The 15,422-nt window shown below is 33.0% G+C and overlaps 1 protein-coding gene across 1 annotated transcript; it reads left to right on the forward strand.

The window, feature by feature from the left end:
• Window positions 1-6,589: 6,589 nt before the first annotated feature.
• Window positions 6,590-14,898, forward strand: LOC120139181 (transcription initiation factor IIE subunit alpha-like). The gene is made up of 10 exons (XM_039154490.1): window positions 6,590-6,859; window positions 7,221-7,339; window positions 7,766-7,890; window positions 8,274-8,402; window positions 8,620-8,729; window positions 8,870-9,053; window positions 12,097-12,288; window positions 12,960-13,190; window positions 13,298-13,499; window positions 14,458-14,898. Exons 1-10 carry the CDS (start codon window positions 6,837-6,839, stop codon window positions 14,547-14,549), a joined length of 1,407 nt encoding a protein of 468 aa, XP_039010421.1. The 5' UTR covers window positions 6,590-6,836; the 3' UTR covers window positions 14,550-14,898.
• Window positions 14,899-15,422: the final 524 nt, after the last annotated feature.

Genomic DNA, 15,422 nt, shown 5'->3' on the forward strand with positions numbered 1-15,422 from the left:
CATGATCCGAAAATTTTGAATCTTCAAAACTTGGAGGTTGTTCCACATACACTTCTTCTTTTATAAAATCATTTAAAAAAGCACTTTTAACATCCATTTGATATAGTTTAAATTCATGAAAACATGCAAATGCTAATAACATTCTAATTGCTTCCATCCTAGCTACGGGAGCGTATATTTCATCATAGTCTATTCCCTCTTCTTGAGTATACCCTTGAGCAACAAGTCTATCCTTGTTTCTTACTATATTACCACTCTCATCAAGCTTATTCCTAAATACCCATCTAGTACCTACAGTAGATTTATTATTAGGCATTTCAACTAATGTCCATACTTTAATTGATTTAATTCTTCTTGCATAGCCATTATCCAATGTTCATCATTTAATGCTTCTTTAATATTCTTAGGCTCTATGCATGAAATAAGTGAAACATAATTACAAATATTTCTAAGAGAAGATCGAGTTGTTACCCCTTTGGATGGATCACCTATAATCTCACCATCCTTGACATAGTTGTACTCTCTTGGATAAGATACTTCCCTTTCTTCAATGGTTGGATTCTCAAGAGGATCATGAGTTACCTCATCTTTTGTTTCTTCCTTTGATGATGGTTCTTCAACGTCATGTCTAACTTCATTTGTATTTATAATACCTACATCATCATTCACACAAGAATCCTTCCTCGGAAGGGGATTATCATCGAAAACAACATGTATAGACTCTTCTACAACTAAAGTTCTTTTATTAAATACTCGATAAGCTTTAGAATTTAAGGAATAACCCAGAAAAATTCCTTCATCACTTTTAGCATCAAATTTTCCAAGGTTTTCTTTACCGTTGTTCAAAACAAAACATTTACATCCAAAAGATGAAAATAGCTAATATTAGGCTTTTTATTTTTGAAAATTTCATATGGGGTTTTCTTTAAAATTGGCCTAATCATTACTCGATTTACAACATAACAAGCGGTATTTGTGGCTTCCGCCCAAAAATATTTTGGCAAATTATTCTCACAAAGCATGGTTCTAGCCATTTCTTCTAAAGTTCGATTTTTCCTCTCAACAAATCCATTTTGTTGAGGGATTCTAGGTGCTGAAAAATTATGGCTAATACCATTAGAATTACAAAACTCATTAAATCTAAGATTTTCAAATTCAGTGTCATGATCACTTCTAACACTAGTGATAGAGTAACCTTTTTCATTGGATTATTTTTGAAAATGTGATGAAATTTTCTAATGCTTCATCTTTAGTACTTAAGAATAGAACCCAAGTATATCTAGAATAGTCATCTACCAAGACAAATGCATATTATTTTCCACCCAAGCTAGTAGTCCTAGTTGGCCCAAAAAGATCTATATGGATCAATTGTAATACTCTACTAGTTGACACATCATTAATGGATTTAAAAGAAACGCTTTTGTTTTCATTTAGCACAAGCATCACAGATTTTATCATTATCAAATTTTAGTTTAGGCAGCCCTCGAACCAATTCTCCTTGAACTAACCGTTGCAAAACACTCATACTAGCATGTTCTAGTCTCCTATGCCATAACAAGTGATCATGCTCATCCCTAGCAACTAGGCACAAAATAGTCATATCAATAAAATCTAAATGCATCATGTATATATCCCTATTTTATGACCAACAAGCATAATCGAAAATAGATGCAATGTCAATCAATTTTGCAATCATTTAAAATAAAACATTGTATCTTTTATCAAATTTATTTTTCAAAAGATTATGCTTTTAACTCATTCACATATAAAACATTATGCAATGTTGATTATAGAGATTAAGAGCACATGCATAAAGTTTTTGAAAATGTTATGCATTAAAACTTTATAATATTTAAACAAAAAAAATCTATGCATAAACATTAAGAAAAATTTCAGGTCAAAATTTTGCAAAACCAAAGTTCTTGAAAAATCGATATCAATTGTTAAAGAGATATCAATTACATTTAAAAAAAACTTTTGACCAAAAATTAATATGATGAACTAGAGTTTATAAAACATTACAAAAAATTACCATGTTCATCATACAATATTTTTGAACATACATGAGATAAAACATAATTCAACATTTTAAAAACTCGTGCATGCATAAACTAAATGAGCAACCAAATAATAAAAAAACATTAAGTTTAGAGGTTACCCATTCCCTTTCTATGCGTGGCTAGAGCATCTTGAATATCATCATCTTTATCACCACTGCTCTCACACACCTACAAGAGACATTTAAGTAGATTTTGGTATCCAAATTGCTTTGGATCCTTGAAAATTAGTTTCAATGCCTCTTGTTCCTTTTGGAACCCATACTTGTCTAATTTTAAATCGTTTTCTTTTCTTTAAAGGACAAGTATGTTCCTTATGACCATGATAATGAAAATGTGAACATATTGTCATTATTGAACTAGATGAATTATTTAGAATGATCTCTTTTTCTCTTGTTAAATATTCAAGCTTATCTTTCAAATTGAAATTTTCTTTTTCAATACTTTCAAATTTCATTTTTGAGAGTTCTAAATCATTCTTCAAGATTTCATTTTGATTTTCAAAATCCATTTTCATTTCTAGAAGAAGTTTGTTTAATTTGAAAATTTCTTTTTCAAAGTTTTCAGATTTTATTTTTGAAAGCTCTAACTCATTTCTCAACATTTTATTTTGATTTTCCAAGTCTGTTTTAGCTTTCAAAAGAAAATCATTTTTAGTAATAAATTTAGAAATCAATTTATTGTATTTGGAGTTCATGGTCTCAAACTCCAAAAATAATTTATCATAAGCATCTTGTAACTCATTAAAAGATTTTGAATTTGATATATTTGAGTTAGAAGATACCTTTGGCTCTGTGAGAGCTAATAGAGACATCACTTTTATTGGTTCTTCTTCTTCCTTGTCTCTATAGATCTCCTCAAGCTTATCCCACATTTCCTTGGAACTTGAACAAGAAGAAACTCCTTTATATACATTAGGATCAATTGAACAACACAACATGTGTATAGACTTTGAGTTTTGTTGAGCTTTCTTCCGTTCTTGAATACTCCACTTCTTTGCCTTCTTAGTAGGAGAGGAATATACTTTCTTGATTATCATCCAAGCTTCCATATCAAACGCTTTTAGTAATATCATCATACACCTCTTCCAATGACATAATTTGTTCCATTGAAGTGTGGAGGCACGTCAATAGGTCTGGATTCTTCAATGGAGAATGAATCGGAAGTAGACGTCATCTTTATCAATTTAACTCTTCCCGAATTGACTCAAGAGGTGATTAAACCTTAAAATGAGTGAGGCTCTGATACCAATTGTTGAGTTAATCGATTGACGGAATCGACCAAGAGGGGGGTGAATTGGCAATTAAAATTTTCCAGAAAATTGAAAGTAATTGCACAGCGATTTATAGTGGTCCGACTTTATCAACCAAAGTCTACGTCCACTACCTTAGCTATCCACACTAAGGATTTTCCAACAAATTCACTAATTTGTTCTTTCTTTTGAGGCCAAAGAGATAACCTTACAACTCCTTCAAGAATATACCCCAATTCTTGAGAACACTCTTTTCTCAAAGAGAAGATTACAAATTTGCAAACTCACAAGAAAAACCTCACAAGGCAAATATGTTTACACAATTCTAGAAGAAAGGAATAACACTCAAGAATAAATACAATTGAGCACAATAAGTGTTCTTGAAAGAAAAATGAATATTGAATGAAAAATAGGCTTGAAATGCTCAAACTTGAGGTTTGATGCTTTCTCTTTGATTCTCTCTTGATTCTAGTTGCTTAATGTTTCTTGTTATTGATCAATGGCTTCTAAGCTTGCTTAAATGCACCTTTAATCACTTCTGAACGTTGGGGATGATTAATGGAGTCAATAGAGTCGTTTAAGTGTGAAAACAATTAATTAAAACAGTTGGGAGCGTCAGTGCATCGATGCATACCCATGGTGCATCGGTGCATCAGTGTAAAATTCAAATATTTTTACCGTTGGACCCTTAGTGCATCGGTGCACTAAGAGTGCATAGATGCATCAAGTGCATTCGATGATTTAAAATAGCCAGAGTGCATCGATGTTTTCATAAAATCCTCAGTGCATCAGTGCATGGTATGTGCATCGATGCATGAAATGCATTCAATGTTCAATTTAATTCATAGTGCATCGATGCATGGATTGGTGCATCGGTGCATCACTCTGAAAAATTGATTTTAGGCTTGATTTCGGTTCAAAATACTTTGTGAAAATTGTTTCAAAAATATATTAAGTATAAAACACAATTTTACACATTTAGTAAGGTTTGAAATTGATCTTGAAAGACTTGGAGTAATAATTTGATATTCGATTAATTGAATCGAATATATTTAGAAAATCATTTGTAAAATCTTAAAATTCATTTAAACTAATTTGTTATATCGAAATACAAAAATGTTTTCAACACAATTCGAAAGGCATCATGACAGTGTAGTATATTTGGAGCAGCTACTTGACCCTGTCATGATGCCTTTCGAGTTGCAAAAGAGACTGATAGGTGAATCTGCTATTTGAGATTTCGTTATATTTGATCATCTGTTGGAAAATCTTTAAGCACAAGGATTAAACGAAGAAATTATTATATGCCATTTATACAAAATAATTCCAGCTTTGTTGGTGACTTTCAACAATGATACTTCATCTTAGTAGTATTTGTCAACTCTGCATTTCTAATCCCATTTTTTTCTCACAAGCATTTCATCGAACATCTATGCTTCACCTGAGATGACCTGTATCTAACATTACACCTTGAATCGTTGATGGTCCCGATAATCCCTTGGTCGGGTTTTCTCTCAATGGACCCTTATTCAAGTTAACACCTCCACATAATTCAAAGTTAGATTAGAATTTCTCATGCATCCCCAACTAAAAAGTTACGCTGGAAATGAGAAGAAAGAAGCGAAAAAGGAAATTCGAGATCGAAAAGGACTTTGGGGTTTAGAATGAAATTTAGAACTGTGTTGTAAGTTTTAAGAGTTAGGGGACCTAAATGCAAGTGCTTGAAAAGTTCAGTGACCATATTGCAAACATACTAACGACATCAAAAGGTCGGGGATCATATTGCAAATAGACTAAATATTGTTGGAACATATTGCAAACGGACTAAACGTTGGGGACTGTATTACAAGTTTTAAAAGTTGGGAACCTAAATGAAAGCTTTAGAAAAGCTCAGTGACCATTACTATACTTTACCCTCAATTTAATTAAAGCAAATAAACGAGGCCATGGGAATGGACCTGAGTCCCTTCAGTGAGAAGAAGAAAGACCAACCACTAACTCAAGCTTGTTTATATGGTTCTAAGAAGACTACATGACATATATATATCTTATTCCTTAGGCCAAAACTAATTGTTTGGAAACATTGAAAATAAATTTTATTTTTATCTTAAATTCATATATTTAAAATATATTTTAAATATATGAATTTGATATATATATATATATATAATTTCAAGATACAAATTAAATTTAATATATGAATTTAGAAAGAAAAAAAATTTAATTTTCAATGTTGGCTTGGGTTCGTACCAAACAATCAATTTTGGTCTAAGATATAAGATATATTCATCATGTCGTCTTCTTTAAACCAAACAAGCAGCTTGGCCTAGTGATTGGTCTTTCTTCTTCTCACCAAATGGACCAGGTTTGATTCTTATGGCCATCTCTTTGTTCATTAACTTTCTTTTCATCTAGTCGGTAAAAAATAAATATATTAAATTAAAATAAATAAATTAAATTAAAAATAAAATAAATATTATCATCAAATTGAATAGTGACACATGGCACCATCCAATTGGAAGATTAATTTTAGTTTAATTTATTAAAATTAGAACCAAATTGATAAAATATATAAGTAAGAGTGACGAAATATGTAATTATACCAATTTTTTAACTATCACGTCAGCACTTCTGTTAAATGTTAACGACAAGTGGACTGATTAAATGCATTTAAATAGTTGGATGGCATGATTGACAAGAATTCAAAAATATTGGTCAAAATGAAAATGGGCTATAGTTGGGTGGTCACTAGTATAATTTACCCTAAAATTAATACAAAAAATGACGTCATTTTAAACTATATTTGGTTTTATGTGGGAATAAAAAGCGACGACGTTTTGATATATATTGCCATGTCATAACGCCGTTAATAATTTAACGGTAGAGTGACTAAAAAAGTTTAATGTATAAAGTTCAGTGAACAAATTGAAAAAAATTAAAAGTATAGTAAGTGAAATAGGAGAAAAGTAAAGTTCAGTGAGCAATAGTGTAATATATCCTAAATTTTAATCATAAAATCTAAAATATAATTTATCAAAATGAGTATATTTAGTAAAATCTTTATTTATTGAGTTGTAAAGCCAAATGTGTGAGCAGCGCAGACACGTTTTCTCTTTCATCTCGCAGTGCACAAACCGTCTGCTCCCACAATCCGAACTTGGCTCTGCCTACTTGCTTGCTTCAACCAGCTTTTAAACTCTTTGAATCGTCTTTTTTCATTCAATTGTTGCCGCTATCAAGTCAGCTTTTAATCTTCGATACCATAAACTTACTCCTTTTACCCTCTCTACCTCTATAAAAAAATCTCAATCTGAGGTTTTCTTCAAAACCTGCACGATCAGCTTCTCTCTCGAGCCCTACTTTATTTGCATCCAGACCCATCTTTTCTTTCGAACCCCTTCGTTCTAGATCTGGAGATCAACATGTTTTATTCCTTGATGCAGTTCATCTCTCGGAAACAAATCATGTGATGCGAATTAGTTTGGGAGATTACGAGGAAATTGTTTAACACCCATCACTTTATCAATATGAGTATCGAACCGTTTAACAGGTGTGCCTTTTCTTTCACTTCAAATTAGGGGCAAGAGGATATACAAAACCAAGGTTGTAAATTTGCCAACTTGATTTACTTATTGGTGGGATTGTTCATTTTCCTTCATGTTTTATAATACGAGGTAGAAATAAACTACCTTCACTAGTTAATTTTTAGTCAATCACATAGCTTAATTTGAACAAAGATAAAATAATATATGAAGTATAATTTTTTAATTTAGTTTTTTTTACTCAATTCCTCTTTATTTTCTAGAAACTATTTTAAAGTTCATGTAAAAACTCGTGTAATAATTAAACTTTTTCCTTATGTTATTACTTGTGTTACTAAACATGACATTATGTTGGGATTGGGAAAACAGGTTGGTGAAACTTGCAGCTCGGGCATTTTACGATGATGTGACAACAAAAGGAGATAATCAACATAAGATGGGTCGAGGGGATAATAGAGGGATTGCTGTTGTAGTGCTTGATGCTCTTACCGGTACTGATTCTTTATTCATCTCTCGAGAAGAACTGAAAATAGTTTTCTTTCAATAGTTTGTGAAGGAAAGGAGGCGAAGTGGTTTTGTTTGTTGGAGAGGTGGGAAGGTAGCATTGAAGTTTAGGGTTGGAGTGTATTTTGTAGTAGGTATAGTATGGTGAAACTCAAGTGTTAGACTAGACGACAACTTTGGCAAGCTTTATTTTCCCCAGTTCAATAAGAAGTCTTTCCGTAGGAGGTTAGGATTAATAATTTTAGCAAGATATATTTAATTATACTGTGATGCCAAATATGTTTATTGGCAAGAATAATTTCTGGTTGCATGCATTAATCATGCCAGTTTGTTTTAGCTGTGCTTCTGGCTTACAATTTCTGAGGCTCCTTATTCTGTTATTGTAATTCTCATTTTTTTTGCTTTCATTTCTAGGAGACAATGGGTTAGGGAAGAAGATTTTGCAAAGGAGTTGAAACTACATTCTAAGCAACTTCGGCGGATTTTACGGCTATTTGAGGAAGAAAAATTAGTCACCCGCGATCATAGGAGAGAGGTCAGAGTCTGCTATAGTTCCTTTTCCTTTTTCTTCCTTTGGAATAACGTTTCTTAGTTGTCACTCTATGTGATTTTTTCGGTAAGTATTCATTCTGTATCTGCTTTGCATCATCACTGTCTTATTCCGTATTAATTTACAAATATGGACTTTGCATATCAAATGATTGAAGTTCTCTAGCTTTTCCCTTGTTGCTGCCTTCAATTGTTCCCCATTTTCACTTAGAAATGAGGCATAGTGGCGCTTAAAGTGGCCAAAAAGTCTGGTTTCTATTTACGTTGTATATGTTTTATTTATTCATTAAGAGTTGGAACAGTTTCTGGTTGTACTGTTATTGGACCCTTTAGTTTTTCCTTGCATACTGATGTTCGATTTGGTCACAGACAGCAAAAGGGGCAAAGATGTATAGTGCTGCAGTTGCTGCGACAGTTGATAATCAAGTGGGTGGTAAAGAGGGAGAGGAGAAGATTAAATTGCACACTCACTCGTACTGTTGTCTAGATTATGCACAGGTTGCTACTTTTGATTTGTTTATTTATTTCCTTCTTTGCTTTTCCAATTCTAAGCTGGTACCAATACATGCCAATAACAGAAAAAAGTATATGCTTACTGATACGTTATGATTCCCTTGATAAGACCTCTTGTGCCTTTTTTTATCCATTTTATCATGCGTTGAGCAGATTCTGTCTTCTGATTTTGTTAAAATCTCTGAAGCAATGCGTTCTGTAGATATATGATGTTGTTAGGTATAGACTTCATCGTATGAAGAAAAAAATAAAGGATGAACTTGAGGACAAGAATACCGTTCAGGAGTATGTATGCCCTGGCTGTGGGAAAAGGTTTCTGCCATTTCTTCTCTCTTTTTTCCTCCTTTTCTTCTTGTTTTTCTTTCCGTGTGTCATTTGAAAAGTATATATAGTTTTTACTATAAAATTAGTAACAATGAAAAATTGAAGCTGTCGTATTACCATGTTTTCAGATACAATGCTTTGGATGCATTGCGATTAGTTTCTTTGGAGGATGAATATTTTCACTGTGAAAGATGTAATGGAGAATTGGTGGCAGAGAGTGACAAGTTAGCTGGACAGGATGTAGGAGATGGGGATGACAATGCAAGACGAAGGCGACGTGAAAAGTTGAAGGACATGCTTCAGAAAATGGAGGTAGCTTTTCCTTTTAAAGTTGCTATTTATTACCTTATTGAGCATATCCATGTGTACTTGGTCCATGATGTGAATCTATTGAAATAATAAAGTTAATCCTTTTATCATAACTTAACTAAATTTATAGTTTGTTTACACCTTTCTTCAATACATATGTAAGAGGAATATAATTCACATAAGATTCTTTTTTTACTGCCATAGTTGCTTTGGATGTTGTTGATCTTGATTAAAGGTTGCAATATTAACAGTGGGAAATTAGTCAGGTCCATTCTAATTCATATTTAATATTTTTCTGTTATGGTCCCGAATCTGGGATCAAGTCGCCGGTTCACTCATAGTAAATATGCTTTGATCTTAAGGGCCTTTCCCTTGTTACGATTCACACTGTGGGAGTAACCTATGATGAATGCGTGGAACTCATCTAAGGGAATTCCTAACCTTAGACTCGTTAGAAAAGAGTCTTAAACCTCTGTAATTAAAACAAACTTCTGACTTAATTTTATTGCTGCCAATCAGCCTATTTAAATAGAGGTTGTAAAGGTTTTCTTGTTTGAATAAAAGACTTAAACTAAGGAAATTAAAGTAAGGATTCTAAATAAAAAAAGACTCATAATGGTGTAGAGATACTTTTACATAAAGATCTCCTAATACCATAAAAATACTTGCAAAAGTAAGTTAATAATAATTTCTTTCTAAAAATAATATTGCCTACAAAGGCAACCTGAAACATCTTCCCTGGGCTTCTGATTGTGAAGGAATGTTGTGTATCACTTGAATTCTTCTTGAAAGGAAAAATGGAACTTGGTATCAAAATAGAAATGATTCTCGATGAAACCCAAATAGTTGTCAGTCTGTTATGTCTATATATTATAGAGAGCACATTATTTGATCAATGAGCAAGGGTATATAGAAACAGTTTCTGATTAGTCTCTGTTCTTGCATTGCTATTTGCGTGAGATAAGAACATAATTGAGTATTTCTCGTACCTTAATAAACACCATATAAAGAGCAGAACTTTGAAGTTTCCATATCTTCCATGTGAATAAGGAAATTCACCTTCAACTTTGATCCTCCCTCTACATTTTGCACTCTAAACAAAAGCCTTTCCTGTGTTATAAACTTCAGAAGTTGTTTCCAGCAAAAGTTTCCTATCAATTCTTAATTGCCTGCTGCTGTGCTACCCTACATTTGGAACAATGGTGAATTAGTACAGCTCCCTCAATTCTCACTTTCTGGACAACTTACCTTCACTTCTTGCATCTCTCTCATTCTCAGCTGATTGGGTGATATTTAAACTCATTTTTTGTACCTCAGCAAATGATTTTTTTGTCTACGTTATCGTTTTCAAATACTTCATTAACTTTTGATTAGCATCGTTCTTTTCCCCTTCAAATGTTATTCCATTCATGCAACAAGTTGCTCTGATAAATAACATCTTGAACCATGCCCGTTGTGGAGAGGAAAATCCTAAAGGAGATTGGAGAATGCCCCATCCTAGTCACTAGAATTCTAGAACCAACAGTATCCTCATTCCTCAACACCTTTGTACTGATAGAAGTTCAAACATGCTGGATATAAAGTTCTGTTGGGAATATGTGAATTACGGGAAAGCAACCTCCTCTCCTTCCTGATATCAGACTTTTGAAGAAGTTAGGTTGTCAGTCTACTGGGAGAGTTCATGACTTGGTGTCAAAGTCACGATAAGAGTCCATTTTTGTTGTTCAAAATAAATGGTTTCATTTTTGTAATTTTCTAATTGTTCCAAAATCTTATAAGTTGAATTAATCAAATTCAATTTTTCTCGTTCTATCTCAGAGTATCCATTCACTCAAAACTGATCCGCCTCGTTTTCTACTTTCCCTAAGCGGGCCCGGGCTTTTCCAGCCGTTCAATAGCCCCCTCGCGTAGTTCTTCTGAATTTCGAATAGTATTCAAGATCCTCTCTTTTCGATTATCTAATAAATCACTTAATGAAAGTAGATTATCTTTACATTCATTTTTTTTATTTTAAAAATTCCATGATCCCTTCCTTAACCAAACATGAATCTTTCAATTCATTTGGCTCTCACGCTAATTATTTCTTATTTATTGGGAATTAATTCCCATATCTTTTTTTTTTCTAATGGAATGAGCTTACTCTCTCACTCTTCTCTAGTCATATTCCAAAATATCAAAAATAATTACTAATCCAAGACCAGAATATTCGGAGGATTCTTCTGACCAAAATAAAAAATATATCAAAAAACTAAAAAGTATAATAAATAAATAATAAATACAAAATTTACATATAATTTAGAATTTCTAATTGTACTTAGAATTGTATAATGTCTAATTGTAATTTGTCAGCAAAGTTGTTTTTTTTCCCTTCAAATTCAAAGAATTCTTATCCCTTTATACATAGGTCATCGATTCAGCATTGGAAAAAGCATATATAGACCTGAAAAGCATATATATGAAGCTGAATGAACTTGCAGATGCGTTTTTCCCTCTTGTTATTTTTTGAAAGACAGCTTGAGTACTGAAGCTACGCATTCTGAAGACAGTGTGGACTGGCTACCTAACCTGAATCTAATGGCTTTAGAAAAAAAAGTACTTCGAAGACAACTTTACCATGTTAGATATCATTCCATAAGCCTGGTCAGAGCGCTAACATGCACTTCATTTGTTTCTGTCAGTCTTGATCTTACAATCAAACACCATGAGACAGTTAGGCTCCTCTAAAGCTGCTTGCTTCTGAGAATCATGAAAAAAATAAAATAAGATAAAATCCTCCTGGAGGGATTGGGGGAAACACTTGCAAAATTGTCCTATCCTGAGATTGTTGATCTCTTTCATTGTACCATAATTTCCTTACAAATAGTTGTGACAACCAATTTTGATCATCATATAGGTCCTTCAAACTCTTACCTTATTTATATATATATATATTTCTGCAGTATATGTTCATAGAAAAATGCAAGCCTTTCTGACTTCATTCTTTTCTTTGTTTATATTTTGTATTGCAATTTTAAAGTTGAGACTTGACACAATGAAATGACAACAGGTGCAGCTTAAACCATTAATGGAACAACTCAATAGAGTAAAAGATATGCCTATTCCTGAATTTGGAAGTCTCCAAGCATGGGAAGCTCGAGCTAGTGCTGCCGGGCGTGCAGTACATTCTGGTTCAAATGATCCTTCCAAAAATTCTCAGGGTTATGGGGGGACACCTATGCCATTTCTTGGGGAGACAAAGGTAAGATTTATTTTCAACTGTATTTCTCTTTGTTGTCTACCATGAGGAGCAACAGCTTAAAATTTCCTAGAATTTGTTTTTCTTTAAATGGGGAGACAAAGGTAAGATGAATTGACTGTAATTCTCATGTAATATTAGGGGTGGCCAAAATTCGGAGGAAACTGATCAAACCTTTGGTCGGTTTTAACATTTGGTTAAGTCATTTACTTTCGTTTAATATTGATGCTAGACTTTGGCATATTTTCTGCATGAATTATTGTAGGTTAATTTCCTAGAATTTTCTTCTTTGAATGGGTATTTACTGTCATGCATCCACAGTTCGTAGAATTTTCATGCAACATGCTAACTTATATAATGCATCTGATGCCTTGGTGAAAGTTAGTAATCCATTGCTTCTTATGTAACCAACTATTTATGCTGAAACAGATTTCCCCTTAGACCATCACTATTATGAAGAGTCAGTCAAGAGTTATCACTGTCGTAAGTCAGTGTTCTTCAACAATCAGTTTCTTTCAATGCTTAGTAGTTAGTATTGTTTCTTGAAGTGTGGATTCTATGTTCTTTTTTACTAAAGATTCTCCTCTACTGTGTTTGCCATGCCATTTCTTAAATTCAAATGTTGTCTTTTTTACCGTCAATGTGGATTGTTTTTAAAGCTTCTTACCTGGCAGGTTGAAGTTGCCTTTCCTGGTGTTGATGGCAAGGAAGATGTCAAGTCTGAAAGTGCAAGCTCATCCTTGAAAGTTTTGCCACCTTGGATGATAAAGCAAGGAATGAACCTGACAAAGGAACAACGTGGAGAGGTCAAGCAGGAGTCAAAGATAGATGGCAACTCAGCACAACCTGATCTTTCAGATGACAAGAAGTCCACTGCTGAAAATGATGATAAGACGAATATACAGGTATGTACAATGAGATGGGTTATTATTCTTTCCCTCTTATTTTTCCTTCACTTTGCCCCACCTTGAAGTGTTAAACTTACAAGAATGTCTTTCCCGCTGTATTGAAGGACGAGTATCTTAAAGCTTATTATGCTGCTTTGTATAAGAAACAACAAGAACTAGAAGCCGCCGCTAAGAAACAAGAACTGTCAGATGTTCCTCCAGCCACTAGTCTTTCTGACTCTTCCAATCGTCAAGTTGGTATGAAAGTTAAACGTAATGACACTGAGGGAGACGATGATATTTGTTGGGAAGAAGCTCCTATTGCAGGTAAGTGCCGCTTTTCTTTTCTATTCAGAATACAACTTGGTTTCTCTTTGATAACTATGAAAACTGTTTAGAATTTATTTGGACTTCAGAATTTGTTATTGTCTGACGTGTCTTCTATTAAATTAAATTCTCCAATATAAACAACATACTAAAATTTGGTACCCTAATCTAATAATAAAAAATGTGTACTTTTGTTTCAAAGTGCATGTCCCCACCTTTTTGCTTGAACTATCTCAAACTAGAGGTACCTTCTTATCTTCGCTAAAATGGAATTTTTTTTTAATGTTGCCTTTAATTGAAATTCAATTTCGGGTGGGCCAATCTAGCTTTTGTGATAGTTTAAGGATAAAGTTTACAAATCAAGCGGACATCTGAGATTTAAGAATGAAAGAATGGTACTTTTTTATGGGTGCAAATTCTCAGCTTTATCAATTGCATCATATTTTAATTGAATTAGAATTGCTGCTTGCTAATAACTCTATTAATCAATAGATAAAACATAAAGGATTTGTATTGTGGGGAATATGTGAGGTGACAAATATAGACTGGCCAGATTGTATACTTTGAGCTAGTTTTATATTCTTTTGGTCACAGAAGTCTTATATTTGTGTTAGTTCAGGTGTGCATAATTACAATGGATAGTAATTTTCACAATTGGTCATTGCCTATTGCAGTTTTATTCCCCAATCAGTTATTATATATATACATAGATACATATTACAAGAAGATTGTACATTATACCTACTGGTAGCGTTGCCCAGCACCCTGTTCAAACAGTTAGCCTATCTCCATGTCCATGTTTTACGAGTTCCAATCTTGTTGCCTTTTGATATCCGTTGCAGAAGCAAGAGCTAGTTGATACAAGTTCAATCCTCATGCCTCGTGTATATTTTTTCAGACGAAAGTGTCCAACTAGTTATATAAGTTCATAATGATTATGATGTTGGGTGTATTTCAGGTTATACAACTGAGAGTTATAAGGTCGACCTGAATGTCGAAGCAGAAGAATCTGGAGATGATGAGGATGATGTAGATTGGGAGGAAGGGTGAGAGCAAACAAGGATTCAGCTTCCTTTGATCTGCATGATGTTGACAATGGTAATGGATGGTTTTCCCGTCACGTTTCGCATCATGAGCTCTTTGAAGATTTTCAAGTGTATTCGAATTGCTCATTAGTATCGGTTGCAGTGGGAAGTCCGATGATGTTTTTCGTGCACTTAATTCTTGATTCTAGCCAAGTCATTATAAACTGTGGACAAAGTAATAGGGTAAGGAAAGTATTTATCATAATTTTCTAACCTCTTGAGTTGTACTTCACCAAGGAACCCAAGGTGTTAAGTGGAACCGTGTATCTATCTATGTTGTAGGCGTTAGTAAGAAGACATATATCTTCATTTCACGTGTTTGCTTTTTAACTATAAAAATTGAACTTTCATCTTTGCACACGAGAAAAAGAAAGCAGCTTTGTCTTTTTGGGAAGTGGCTCAGTTGATGAGTACAGGCTTGGCGCGAATATATATATATTTTTGGGATATTTTATAACTTTTTTTTTAAATAAAATTTTTAAAATTTTATTAGAAGTCTTGTATTTTTATTTTTCTTTTATAACTTTATATTTTTTATGGAGAGGATTAACTAGTTTTAGTTTTCCTTTATTAAAGGTTCAACCGAATATAAATTGACACGAGTTTAATTAATTTTTAAAATTTTCATTTTTACCTGTAATTTTATTGGAGATGATATGGATTTATTTTTTCCAGTGAATTGGAACTATTTTACAAAGGAGTAGGAAAAAGAACTCCATGCGTTTTTAATATTAAAGTTGCATGTTCATGTTTCTTCTCTTGTTTGAATAAAAAGCATCCATCTATTTTGACAGAAAAAGTAAATTATGTATGTTTATTTCATTGATGTGCTCAACCT

The sequence above is a fragment of the Hibiscus syriacus genome, unplaced genomic scaffold, assembly GCF_006381635.1.
Source record: "Hibiscus syriacus cultivar Baekdansim isolate YM2019G1 unplaced genomic scaffold, ASM638163v2 tig00110729_pilon, whole genome shotgun sequence".
NCBI classification, from domain to species: Eukaryota; Viridiplantae; Streptophyta; class Magnoliopsida; order Malvales; family Malvaceae; genus Hibiscus; species Hibiscus syriacus.

Coding starts and splice junctions, on each gene's coding strand:
- LOC120139181 (XM_039154490.1), top strand. CDS start 6,837: ATGAGTATCGAACCGTTTAACAG. Junction 8,403..8,619: donor GTTGTCTAGATTATGCACAG/GTTGCTACTTTT, acceptor TGCGTTCTGTAG/ATATATGATGTTGTTAGGTA. Junction 13,191..13,297: donor ATGATAAGACGAATATACAG/GTATGTACAATG, acceptor GCTGTATTGAAG/GACGAGTATCTTAAAGCTTA.